Source organism: Coturnix japonica, chromosome 3 (assembly GCF_054131305.1).
Source record: "Coturnix japonica strain WE chromosome 3, WE-NBRP24, whole genome shotgun sequence".
Lineage (NCBI taxonomy): Eukaryota > Metazoa > Chordata > Aves > Galliformes > Phasianidae > Coturnix > Coturnix japonica.
The window spans coordinates 76,244,705-76,257,906 of record NC_140665.1 but is presented as its reverse complement, the minus strand read 5'-3'; the positions used below and the strand labels follow the sequence as shown (position 1 = coordinate 76,257,906).

At 35.0% G+C, this 13,202-nt stretch overlaps 1 protein-coding gene across 11 annotated transcripts in view; it reads left to right on the top strand.

Annotated features, from left to right (window-relative positions):
• MYO6 (myosin VI) overlaps nucleotides 1–13,202 on the top strand; it is a 93,320-nt gene that overhangs the window by 63,127 nt on the left and 16,991 nt on the right. For 8 of the 11 annotated variants that reach the window (XM_085543728.1, XM_085543725.1, XM_032443538.2 and 5 more), the window contains exons 19-27: nucleotides 2,259–2,297; nucleotides 3,292–3,385; nucleotides 4,610–4,740; nucleotides 4,846–4,923; nucleotides 5,832–5,961; nucleotides 6,770–6,860; nucleotides 7,692–7,842; nucleotides 8,704–8,912; nucleotides 9,302–9,380. In XM_085543728.1, coding sequence (XP_085399854.1) covers nucleotides 2,259–2,297; nucleotides 3,292–3,385; nucleotides 4,610–4,740; nucleotides 4,846–4,923; nucleotides 5,832–5,961; nucleotides 6,770–6,860; nucleotides 7,692–7,842; nucleotides 8,704–8,912; nucleotides 9,302–9,380 — 1,002 coding nt within the window. Of the gene's footprint in view, nucleotides 1–2,258; nucleotides 2,298–3,291; nucleotides 3,386–4,609; nucleotides 4,741–4,845; nucleotides 4,924–5,831; nucleotides 5,962–6,769; nucleotides 6,861–7,691; nucleotides 7,843–8,703; nucleotides 8,913–9,301; nucleotides 9,381–13,202 lie in introns of those variants that run through there. The other 3 variants (XR_004306597.2, XR_014944876.1, XR_004306596.2) reach the window with 2 other exon arrangements.

The following is a 13,202-nucleotide window of genomic DNA, read 5'->3' as shown; positions in this document are numbered from 1 at the left end:
CTCCTTCTTATTACACTGCAATAGTAGAATTAAACTACAGCAATTGATTTAATGTAAAATGTGTGAGCAGAAGAGAAAATGAAAAGCAGATATGCTACCTCCTAAGCAAGCCCTGCAACCACACAGCTGTTTGATGTGAAGCTGGATTCATTGTAGTTTTGGGTTTTTTTTTTTTGTTTGTTTGTTTTGTAATTGCATTTTCTTAATTAAAGCAACTGGGATCTTTGAGATAATTTCCACTTTCTTCCATCTGAGTTTTCAGTTCCTCTTGGATTGAGCATCCCACTTGCAGTAAATGTGGAAATGTGAAAGATACAGTTGTCCAAGAAAGGCTGAAATAAAATGGAGGCATTTTATAAGTTAGGCAACAGTTGTGTAGGAACTTATTGCTTTTTGGACTTTCTTGTTCACTTCTGCACGTAGAATGTGACTAAAAGTCCTTTTTGGATCTGGCCCATCAATCTATAGTTCTTTCGGTGTTTCCAACTTCCATGGCATTTTGAATGTATGTGTTAATTTCAGTAATTTGTTTACTGTTACCTTCCCAGACACAACATGTACTATTGATGAACACTAATAGCCTGAATAATTTCACTTTAGGTGTCAACAAAATAAATTCTGTTATCTGAATAGAAATTGCATATTTGTAAGAATAAGAATTCATAGACTTGTCAGTATGTCAGCAAGTTTTGAATTCTTCTAAATACAGCAATTTATAGCTGATGGAGGTACTTGTTTTTTTTTTATAAAACACTTTAAACATCCCTTCCTTATAACTAAGCAATTTTAATTCACAGAAACCAGTTGATGAAATGATGATGAATTAGTTCATAAGACATGCAGTCTTTGGGATGGTCTTATCCTAACTCATTAATGATGGATTAAATTGTTATAATTCAAAGAGCAGTAGTTTTAGCAATATACCTTATTAATGTGGTCATCAGTGAAATTTACCTGAAAGAGGCTGTGGCTTATTTCTTGTGAAGTCATGTACTATAAGGAAGGGGTATTTTTCTTCAAACAGAACCATACTTCTCAATGAAAATAAATTTCCTTTCCAAAATCAAGCATTTCCAACTTAAGAAAACATAAAGATTGTATCCAGAGTAGATATAAAGAGTATGTGAGCAATGAACAGGAGGTTATTGGTGTTTGTCATACCTCTTGTGAAACTCCTTGTCTATCTAACTTTATCCATGAAACATAAAAATATAATTGTATCCACTGGAAGGAAGTCTAACAGCTGTAGGTGATGAATGTTGCTAAGACAAATGTGATTTCCTGGACTCAAGGTATTTGAAAGACCTGGTTTAAATAAATCAGTCAAAAATCAGATCCTTTCCACTTTTTTGTGCCAGTATGGAAAATGAGGAATCTGTTAGGACAGTTAGAATTTTATCTTACTTTAGTCTATATACTTAATGTTTGCTAGTAAGCTAGAAAGGCTGACACAACAGTAATCTGTGTGGTAGAAGAGACACACCTATATAATGAAAGTGTAACTGCTTTTGTGACATAGTTCTGGAATACTTAAGTCCCTACTAAGTTGTATTCAATAGTGACTGTTTCCCTTGGTTTCCTAAGTACTTGGTGGTCCTGTACTTTTGCCCTGTTAATCCTGCTAATTACAGGATCATAGTATTAATACTGTATGTTTAAATACAGCTTAAGTAAGTGTAGTTTAGAACTATTGATGACTACATTGTTGTCATCACTACAGAATTAAAAATGTGTAAGTTTTGAATTAAACTACATTATGCAGGTTCATGAGCTGACATAACTTTTGACTTAAATTCTCAAGCCAAAATACCTTTGAAGAGAAGAAGAAAAAAAAATCTGTTTTCCGTGTTATTTAACTGCAAGTACACTTGTTAAAGATGAAATCTGGACTTTCACAAATTTTATTTTTTTAGTTGCTGCTTTCAGTCTCATTTCCTCTATTACTTCATTACAGAGACATTATTTCCTTTATTTTCCAACAAAAACTTGCACTTGTTTATGACAATTGCGTTACAGTAAATAACTGATGGTATAAATAACATGGTGGTGTTGTTCAGTTAAACACAAGAAGTTTCTTCAGAACCATTCATGCACTCTTGCACGATTTTGTCTGTTAAAAAATGTGAATGTTTGATTTATCAGTTCTGTTTGATTTACTAACAGTACACATGCATGCAGTAATACTGTACCACTGTTTTGTGTGTATCTTTCTGTGGTTGTCATGGCAAGATAATTGAAATACCTGTTTTCTTTTACAGACTCAGTTAAATTTGCTTCTTGAGAAGCTTCACAGTACTGTAAGTATATACAGAGATGCAGGTCCATCATTTTCTGAAACAAATGATTGTCCATTATCTCATGTAAATAGGGTAGTAGCTGTCCAGTGATATATAATGCTTTGTAGTTTGCAGTTGCAGTTATATGGCAGTTCTAAAGTATCCTGCTCTGCAGGTGATGAGTATTAATTTGCTTTCTTTAAAAAGCAAAACCTAAAAGTCATTTAAAAAAAAAGAAAAAGATATGTAGAATGGAAATTACACAACATAGGTAAAAAACAAATAAATAAAACATTAAAACTGTTTGAGCTGCAGTCTGTTTTTTTTTCAGTTTAATTTCCCTCCATTCACTGTTAATCGCTGATGAATAATTTGCAAAATATTTAGAGATTTTTGTTTAGAAGATAAGGCAATTACTCTGTCTTCAGTCTACATTAAAGCAATTATAACTAGAATGTTTTATTTCACTCCTCCTTAAAGAGAGAATGACTATGAACAATCAAAGAAAGCAGCAGTTAATATTATGGAAGTAGTACATGTGGTGATTAGAGCAAATGGGAACGATGTGCGGGAAGGGAGAGCAAAGGCATGAGCCAAAAGAAATTGTAAGGTCTAAAAGATACAAGAAAGGAAGGTTAGGTTCACGTGGCATGATTCCAGTGTCAGCAGACTGGTAGCACATGATCTCTGGAGAACTGAGGTGTTTAGATGATATCAACGTGGAGAATACAATGAGCGCAGCAGGATCTGGGTTGCTACATCCTAAATTGTACTAGTGGTAAGAAAAACAGTTAATTGAAAACTCAAAGTTGATGTCTGTTTTGTTAAGACTAAGGCTAGACTGTTAAAAAAAGATATGTGAGAGCAAAAGAATGCCAAAGTTTCTTTTTAGAAGATTGTTATTTCATTTCTTCCCTTTCCGCCACCTCCCACCCCCCCATAATTCTTAAATGACTGACTAATTTCAGGAGGTTACAAAATGTTAGATTTTGCTAACTTGTTGTTTTAATAACAGGGATCTAGCTTTATTCGCTGCATCAAACCTAATTTAAAGATGACAAGTCACCATTTTGAAGGAGGACAGATCCTCTCCCAGCTTCAGTGTTCAGGTAGCGTATGCCTCTGATATTATTTCCTCTGTTTATTAATTTGGACATTATAGATTGACCTAAGTTTGAAATGTATGAGGTGGAAGCTCTGTTTCCTCGTTTGAATTGTTGATCTCTAGAAGGCTATTTAGGTGTGCTGCAATTTGTTCTTATTTTAGTCAATAACACTGAGAAGCAATTGATCATAACAGCCATAACATCTGATCTTTGTAAGAGTCACTCTAATTTCCACCAACTGTTTTTTTCCATTGATTTTAATTAGCTTTCCCAAAGATTATTAAGGAATTGAAAGTGCTGGTATTGTTGTTCTCCATTGAGTGTTTTTTCACAGAAGTACTTCAATATTTATTTTTTCTCTTTTCCATATTTTTGTATGTTTAGTGGCTTGTGTTTAATTTTTTTCTCTTTTTGAAGTTGAAATATTTCCAGTTTCTGCAGCTGGTGTTTTGACTAGCCCATGTGTGTTTATCCTGCTGTGTTACTGGCACAAAAGCTTAACAGTTTTTCAGCAGCTATAATTCCATGTACAGTATTCATCAGTGGATTTCTTCACATAAATAACACTTAATTTGTCAGAAAAAAACCCAAAGAACCCTTTTCTCCTACCATGACAATTGCAATGTTTCACAACAGTTTTACAAGCCTGCTTTTCCATGTATGTGTCCATGTAAAATCCATTGTTAGCATTAGTAAGCAGTGGACAAAACCTGGCATGGCCTGTGCAGCTTGAAGTGATTTGAACCTTTTCTTGACTTTGTGTCTGTGCTTTACTGATGCGCTAGCTAGGCACAACTAAAATGTAGTCACGGGATTTGGAACATTAAAATTACATCTTACCAGCTGATATCAAGTAATGCAAGAACACAAAATGTTATTGCACGGCATTTGCATTTTTATTTGTACTGCATCTCAAAAACATCATTTATGTGCTAAAAATAAAAGCCTGCTTGGGTGTCATTTCTTTCTTTCTTCAAAAATGAATTATAAAATACCAAATCTGCTAAAAAGGAAGAACGACCAGGAAAAAAAAAAGTGGATGTTACTTTCATCTCAGGTAGGGAGAGACTTTCAGACTCTATTCATGTGTTCAGTATCAACTTCTTGTGAATGATTGCATAGTAGAGGCTAAATCAAGTCCCAGCTGAAATTTTTGTTTAGGTCTTTGAGCAAAGTCTTTTAGTTTCACTGTTGCTCACTTTTGTGCATGTGTTTCTATGTATTTAGGAATGGTGTCTGTTCTGGATTTGATGCAAGGTGGTTTCCCATCACGAGCTTCATTTCATGAACTATATAATATGTACAAGAAATATTTGCCTGAAAAATTGGCACGACTGGATCCCAGACTCTTTTGCAAGGTGAGAAAAATTAATTCTTCTTTGCTATTACTTAGGATTGAAAATATATTCTTGTGTTATCTTGAAGGTGGCAAAATATCAACCTAACTGCTTGCTGTTTTTCAGGCACTATTTAAAGCTCTGGGACTAAATGAAATTGATTACAAATTTGGGTTAACCAAGGTGTTTTTTAGGCCTGGCAAGGTAAGGCTTCTCTTTTTGAACTTGGATATGAATTGTAGAATAAACTGGATTGGAAGGGAGAAAGTTCTGAAGGTGGTGTTTTTCAGTGTGCTGCTGAAAGTATAACCAACTAAAATAAATTTGCCCAGGGTTTTTCATAAACAATATTCATAATCTGTTGAAAAAAATCAATGTTAACATGACTAGAAATTGATTTCATAGTGTTGTTGCTAATGCTGCTGTATTCCTGAAGCAATGCTAATATACTACAGGTTGCCCAGATGGTGTAACAGTCACTTAAGACTATTTTGTTGAATGTTAATAGAGCAAATCAGAGCAAATGAATACATATTTTTTACTAAAATTGTTATGGATGAAATATGATTCTAAGCATTGCTGCTTCTGCCCAGGGAAAAAAAGTAGAAAGTTATTGTGAATAGACAGGAAAAAGCTACTGTAGTCCCAGAAGAATGTCCTTAATGTCTGATAAATGTCATAAAGAAGAAGAGCAGGATTTTCAGAAAAAAATTGACTAAAAATTGGACTTCTATACAAAAATTAAAAACTGGGAAGTGTTCTCCCCTATATTACAGAGTTAGAGGCATCTTGTAGATATGGAAGGTCAGAGTGAGTATTCAGGAAGTGAGTAAACTAATTATTTTTTAAAAAATTAAGCAATATATATTTTTAATGATGATGAATTGATAAATGAGGCAACATGCAGTGTTGTACATGAATTAAAAACAAAACAGCATTTATTCCTGTTGTCATTAAAGTTGGCAGACATTCATACTCACTTGAATTAATTGATAGCCAATATAATGGTGATATTTAAAAAAATATATTACCTCTTGAACTTAATGTACTCTTTAGTAATAATATCTAACACTCTCTGTTCTTCTCATTTGTAAAACTGGTTTTGTATTTAGTTTGCAGAGTTTGATCAAATAATGAAGTCTGATCCGGATCACTTAGCAGAGCTAGTTAAAAGGGTCAATCACTGGCTCATCTGCAGTCGCTGGAAAAAAGTTCAATGGTGTTCTCTCTCAGTGATTAAATGTATGTATTTTATGTTTATTAAACTAAAGTATTTGTTTAAAATACAACAAAGCAATTATAACCTCTTTTAAATGTGGCCAAGAGCATGTATGGCATGTGCTTCTGTACTGAGTAAATTGCATTCAAGGCTGGTGAGATTTTGTATTGGGGACCTATATAAAGGCTTCAAGCAAAGGTTTGGAAAAGTAGTGGTGGGCCGCATCTTCTAATCATTGGCATCTGATATCCTTGGATGTTCACTGATGTATGGGTAAACATCTGCTCAGAAGTACTTAGCAGTCACAGGACTTGCGGAGGGAGAGACTTTTACATCAGCAGGAAAGAGCAATAGCTATAATCTCATCTGAAAACCTAGAAAGCACCTGCATAAAGGTTACCTCTAGACAAAAACTTCAGGCTTGGGAGCACTGACATGCATAATGGGGGAAACATCTCCACTCCTGCAACTACTGCCAATAAGCAAGTAAGTGCCCAGCACTGCTGATAGACAGTTTTTAATTGCTTGGCCTGCTCAGTTTCTGGTGAGGAGTAGAAATAAAGCAATGAGAAATAAAGATTGGTGGTGGTAGTGATTTTTACTTGGGGATTTTTTTCTTTTTGTTTTTATGCTGAATTATTACTGGGGAAGCCCTTATGGATCTCCTCACTCAGGATTATGAATTCTGTTGTCTGCTGTGTTTTATGAATTTGACCTGGATCTCGAAGTGCACATAGTACACATAGTGTAGCCTACAGGTATATGAGGAATATCGGAGTTGTGTTAAATTGTTTAAACCACTGAGACTCAGTACTTCTTGTGTGTTTACAGTGAAAAATAAGATAAAATACCGAGCTAGTGCCTGCATCAAAATACAAAAGACTATTCGTATGTGGCTTTGCAAGAGAAAACACAAACCACGGTAAGAGGATATTCCTTGGTTGAAGAAAATGGATGCCATAGTAATACTTTTTTATGAATGTGGAAAAAAAAATGTTGTTGTGGTTTAACCCAGCAGGTAGTTAAGCGCCACACTTTCATTTGCCTACTCCACAATCCCAGGGGAATGGGGGAGAGAAGTGGGAACAAAGAGGAACTTATGAGTTGAGATAAAAACTATTTACTGAGATAGAAAATGAAGGAGGAAAAAAAACAGTAATGATTTATATAGAGATATACATATACATTTGTATGTATATAAAAATGTATGTGTGTGTGTATATATATATATATATACACACACACACATACACACAAATATATATATTTATACACATATACACACATAATATATGTATGTATACACACACACATATATTTTTTTACAAAGAAGTTATGCACCATGCAATTGCTCACCACCTTTGATTGATGTCCAGCCAGCTCCTGAGCAGCAGCTGGTCCTCCAGGTCAACTCCTCCCAGTTTTCAAGTGGTGATGATTCTAATGGTTTATTACTGGAAAACAAACAAACAAACAATCAACCCAACCACTGATTCTCGAAGTAAAAATCAGTTTTCCCATGTGCTTAAAGACCTGGTCACTGATAATTAGTATTATTGATGATCGTTGGTAAAAGGCTCCTCTGCTTTTTAGTTAGTTCATGTTGATAATGTTTGAATTTCAGGAAGGCGGTGGACTCTATCTGAAAGCATAACTTGTCTCCCTGTTTACCTCTTTAATGTTGAATGGTAGTGGTAGTTTTAAAAATACAGACTTGCGAAAACATCTCATATAAACTGCCTTACGTTTACAGCATTGATGGTCTGATAAAGGTCCGTACCCTGAAAAAGAGACTTGATAAGTTTAATGAAGTAGTAAGCGCTCTGAAGGAGGGGAAGGCAGAGACAAGCAAGCAGATCAAGGAGCTGGAGCATTCAATCGATGCTTCAATGACCAAAATTAAGGTATGATATTAATCAGAAAAATAGAAATCTTCTGAGAACTTAATTTAAAATGTCAAAGTACTTAATTTTTTTATAGGAAAGACATTTAAATGTAGAAATATAATTTGTTTTCAGAGTGAGTGAACACTACTACATCTTGTTTAAATTGTTTGTGAATATTACTGAAGTAAACCTGTCAACTTATACTTCTTTTTCCTAATAAAATTTAGACAACTTGGTTATCGTCATGATATAGCCTTAAAATGGTCAGAAAACATCCCATGTTACAGCTTTATTAGTATGCATCCGTGTGTAAGGTGAAATTGGACTGTAGCTGTCAGTGAAATTTGAAAACATGTAGTGAAGGCAACAGCTTTAATTTTATTTATTTATTTATGACACATTGATTATCAGTAACTTTTTTTCTTAAATCCATTAGTCAGAATGTGGTCCATAGTAAGAGTTATTAAATTTATTTTATAGTGTGACATAAAAGGCAGTGGTAAATATCCACTAAGAACACATCAAAAAAGTATGAGGTTATTAGTTTTCATCTCAGGATAGTAAAAATTAATTTCTGATACGGAATGGCAAGGCTTCAGAAATTAATTCATGTTTCAAAGAAAATTCATGACTGTTTTCAGTGATAAAATGGAGAGTGTTTTTTCTGCCGTTTTGTATGAGGAGAGCAGCGCAACTGCAATATTTTAGGATGGAAGGAGGGATCTGTTTAAGTTCACTGACCATGCAGTATATGTATAACTTAATTGCAACACTCAAAGCTTTTCATTTTTCAAATGTATTTTTTAAAATACACATCTTTTAAAGTGAATTACAAATGCAAAGGAATATTATCCCTCTCTTGTTATTATAATTTTGCAGACCACAATGATGACTAGAGAACAGATAATGAAAGAATATGATGCTTTAGTTAGAAGTTCAGAGCAGCTTCTGAGTGCACTGCAAAAGAAAAAACAGCAAGAGGAAGAAGCAGAGAGGTTACGACGCATCCAGGAGGAAATGGAAAAAGAAAGAAAGAGACGTGAGGAGGAAGAGCAACGGCGAAGGAAGGAAGAAGAAGAAAGGCGTCTGTGAGTCTCGAATAAGTTGCTAGCTTTAGAATAAGAAGAAAATAGGAAAAGCCCTCAATTAGGTTATTTTTATTATTACTGTGCTTAAAGAGAGTTGCTTGAATTGTGCTTGTGGTGTCCTATTCATTGTTAAAATATTTCTTCTCTTTTCCAAACAATTTTAATGTTAAGTGTAGTCAGGATAGAGTATTTAAAAGATTTTATGATGCAGCTCATGATACAGACAGACTTTCAAAAGTCCTTGACTTTAAATACGGCTTATGTCATAACTCTACAGTCCCTTGGATTGTCATTTAATTTTATGGAGAATGCTTTGGTATTACTTGTTTGCTTGCATTATTTTAGTAACTTATTAAAAGTTTTGATTTCCTCTTTCTCTTGTCTGATAGAAAATCTGAGATTGAGGCAAAGAGAAAACAGGAAGAAGAAGAAAGGAAAAAGAGGGAAGATGAAGAAAAGCGTATTCAGGTAATGTTTTAGCTATGGTTTTGTAGATTCATTTTTGTTTCTTTTTTGTTTTTAAATCTTTTTACGGCTTACAATTTCCACTGAGTCTAATGGCATTATTTTGTGAGTAGGTTTCCAAATTATACAGCAGTGTTGCATTTGGTTCACCTAATACAATCTGTGTAGAAGTAGTGCTATAACTGAATTATAACTACAAGAGGAAGAATGCATAATCTAAATTCAGTTTTCAGATAAGAAAGAATATACATGTGAATGAAACCCATCAAGAAGATTCTGCTGGGGAATTGTTTGTATTAAGCACTTCCATTTTCCTTGAGACATAAGAGAGGGTTAAAAGGATAATATTTAAAAGTTTACTAAAATTCTTTTGGTAGTGTTTGCTGACATGGTTGAATGGGAATAGAGAGCAGAATAAGATGTGTGAAAAATTTGTTTGGCATCTTACAACCAGTGTCACTTCAGAGCTACTTTTGATGATCTTTGAAGGGTCATGGCAGTCAGGGAAGGCGCTGAGTTCTGGAAGATGGCACGTGCTACTCCAGTCTTAAGAAGAGCAACGACGAGAATTTGGGAAACCATCAGCCTTACCTCAATTGCTGGGAAGGCATGGGAGCAAATAATTCTGGAAGCCTTTCTGAAATAGTGAAGGTCGAGAAAGTGGTTGAGAGTAGTCAGTGTGGATTTATGAAGGGGAAGTCCTGCCTGACTGATCCAATAGCCTCATCTGATGAGGTGATTGGCTTGGTGAATAATGGGAGAGCAGCAAATGTTACTTAACTCAAATTTAGCAGGGCTTTTAACACTGTTCTTACAAATGTCTTCATAGAAAAAACAGATGGTGTATGAGCTAGGTAAGTGGACAATGAGGTGGATTGAAAAATGGCTCAAAGGTCATGATGGCCAGCTGGCGGCCAGTCATTTAAGCTGTACTCTAAGGATAAATGCTGGGGCCAATACTGTGTAATGTTTTTATTAATGATCTGGATGATGAAACTGGCTGCACTATTAGCAAGTTTGCAGATGATAAAAAACTGTTCTGTAGGCCAGATGGATGTGCTACTATTCAGAGAGATTATGATAAAGAGGCTAGAGAAATTAGTTGACCAGAATATCATAAAGTTCAACAAAGGGATATTAAAAAGAAAAAAAAGTCCCTATCTCTGGGGAAGGAATAACCCTATTCATAGACTTATGCTGGGGGAACCTGGTTAAGCATCTCTGCAGAGGAGGCCTTGTGGTTATGGTGAACATAGGGGCTTTTTCAACAAACAAGGCCAATGGCATCCTGGGCTGTGTGAGGGGGAAAGAGCATTGCCAGCACGTCACAGAATGTGAGTGCAGTGTTAGAGAGCCCAGAGCTGAAAATAAGAGAGCTGTGGATGTACTGCATAACTTCAGTTAAGTTTGTCAAGCAGGATAGTGGATTCATCGTCAAGAAGACAATATATGAAGGAGAATGTTTGTGGACTGGGAACATGCTAGATTCCTGATGGAAGTAAAGTAGCTATAATGAGTTGATTTGGTAGATAGAGGGAGAAATTTCAGGAAGAAGAGGTGTTAGCAACGTTCTTTAACCTCACCATTTAGAGATCACTCTTTGATTTCTATTTTGGGTAGTTAGTGCTAAAACTGAATTTGTTTTGTTTGCCACTTGTTATTCATTTGTTTTCTGTCCACAATGGCATTGTGTAGTGACATGCATTAAGCTGTTGGTTGTGGTACATCATATGCTACATTCTTGTTACTTAGGACAGGAGTAATCATCAATACCTTAAAAAATAGGGATATTTTTTTTAAATTGAAAGCCTTCAAGCAGCTTAATACTGCTCAGTTTCTAGTGCAGACTTTTCAAGAGAGGAAGCCTGTGCTTATTGTAGAAGAGTAACCTTTTAACTAGGCCTTAGCTGCAGTGAGCTTGTGGTAAACGGGAGAAGAAATGTGAGCATTTATCATGACTGTCAGGTCAGCTCTTTGTATTCCAGAGCTGAAACTAGCAACGTATTCTGGTTGCTGTTGTGGAGTAAGACAAGATGTCTGCCTAAATCAGTGAAAACGGAAACCAAAGAAAATGTTATGAATAGAAAGACTGGGGTTATTTATTTTGTGGTACTCAAAGGCACTGCCCAAAACTGCATGGAATTCTTTCGTGATAACATAACAGCAAAGTAGAGGAATTTGGATTTAATAGCATGTTGCTAAACTCGTCCTAGTGGTTCTTGTAATTTTATCTGTATGAGAGAAATTTTGTAAGCAGTTAAAACTTTGACAGTCTGGTCATTTACTTTGGTAGTAAACATAAGAGAATATAATGATTAAGTACATCCCTAAAAAAACCCACCTGTTCCTAGTCCACATGCAAGGTCAGGTGTACTGGACTGGAGATGTACTTGTTTTTAAATGACTTGAAAAATTATTTTACTTTTAAGTTAACGGTATATAGCACTTCAGAATCAGAGTTTAGAGTTAGGAGTTTTTTGCTGATACTGCATGCCAGGTGAGTTTACTCTTTTTTTCTTTTTATTATTATTCATATTATTATTTTTAATTAGAAGTCACATGTAGACTGAGACTGTGTTTGGTGTCAACTTATCTGTAAACATCTTCATAATATTGCTAGTAGTGAGAGGATACAAGTAGCCTTTCAGCCACTTTCGTGTAAGATATGTGCAGTTTTTACCACCAGCACTGCAGCCTAACTAATGAAAAATGGATCTTTGCTGTGTGGCTGTGGCTGTTGCCAGTATTAGAAGAGTAGGCAAATCTGGCTTTTAGAAGTTAAACATGAAAAGGCAGTAAGCTGCTATTTGGCTAATCTTAAAACATAAAGGATGGGTTCACACAGGAGGCAAACAGGACTCTTGGCAGAAAGTTTAAAAGCCTGGTCTGCCAGCACTATAAGCATCTCTAGGCATAATCTTTATTTGTGTTTCTGTTTCTGAGATGTTGATATTTGCAGAATATAATTTACACTTTAAAATGTTGCATTTGGATACTAAGCAGACATACTATCCAGTAGGGCATTTATTTCTTCTACGTAGTTAATTATTCATTATCTTTCCTTCTTGTGGTAGTTACTATCAGATAATCCGAAATGGGATTCATAGCGGAAAGGTACTGGTGTTTCTGTACTCCCTTTCTGGTGCAGACTTGTGATGCTGAGTGGGAAGTGACTTTGTTTCCTGTGTTGACTTGGACACCAAGGAAGGCACAACTAACAGTTGGCATATGTGACTTCTAGAACTTGGAATTGAATAGCCTTACTATGTGTGCAAGACCCTTTGTTAAATAAAGATGATAAGCTGCAATTACAGCTTTGTGCTGCAGAGGTGTTATATTTGAGTTATTTTTCCACTGCAGTAAGTTGAAATTTGGCAGTTCATTTAAATTCAAACCCAGATCAAGTCCACAGAAGATTCCAGTGTTCATCTCTTTTCAAAATGAACCCCCAGACTGATGTGCAAGGCAGTACCTGTTGCAAAGTCTTACAGTGTTAACTGCAGGATATCAAGGGAATATGGTGTTAGTGATGTGGAGAATAAACATAGGGATCTGTATCATCAGAGTTTTATTGATAATAGGCAAATTTTAAGTATATTTTTTAATTATATATGTATATGAAAGGCTGTAATGTTTGTTAAAGAATGTTTTTTGCACTACAGTATCAATAGATTATTAATGATTTGACAGATTTTATGAGAATCTAGAGATAGCAGTCTGTAGCTGTTGTTTTTCTTGAGCAAAAATACTAGTACTGTTAACACCATTAATTCACTAAATGTAGTGTCTTTTAAAGCTGTAAATATACTAGGTGTATTTTTGCTA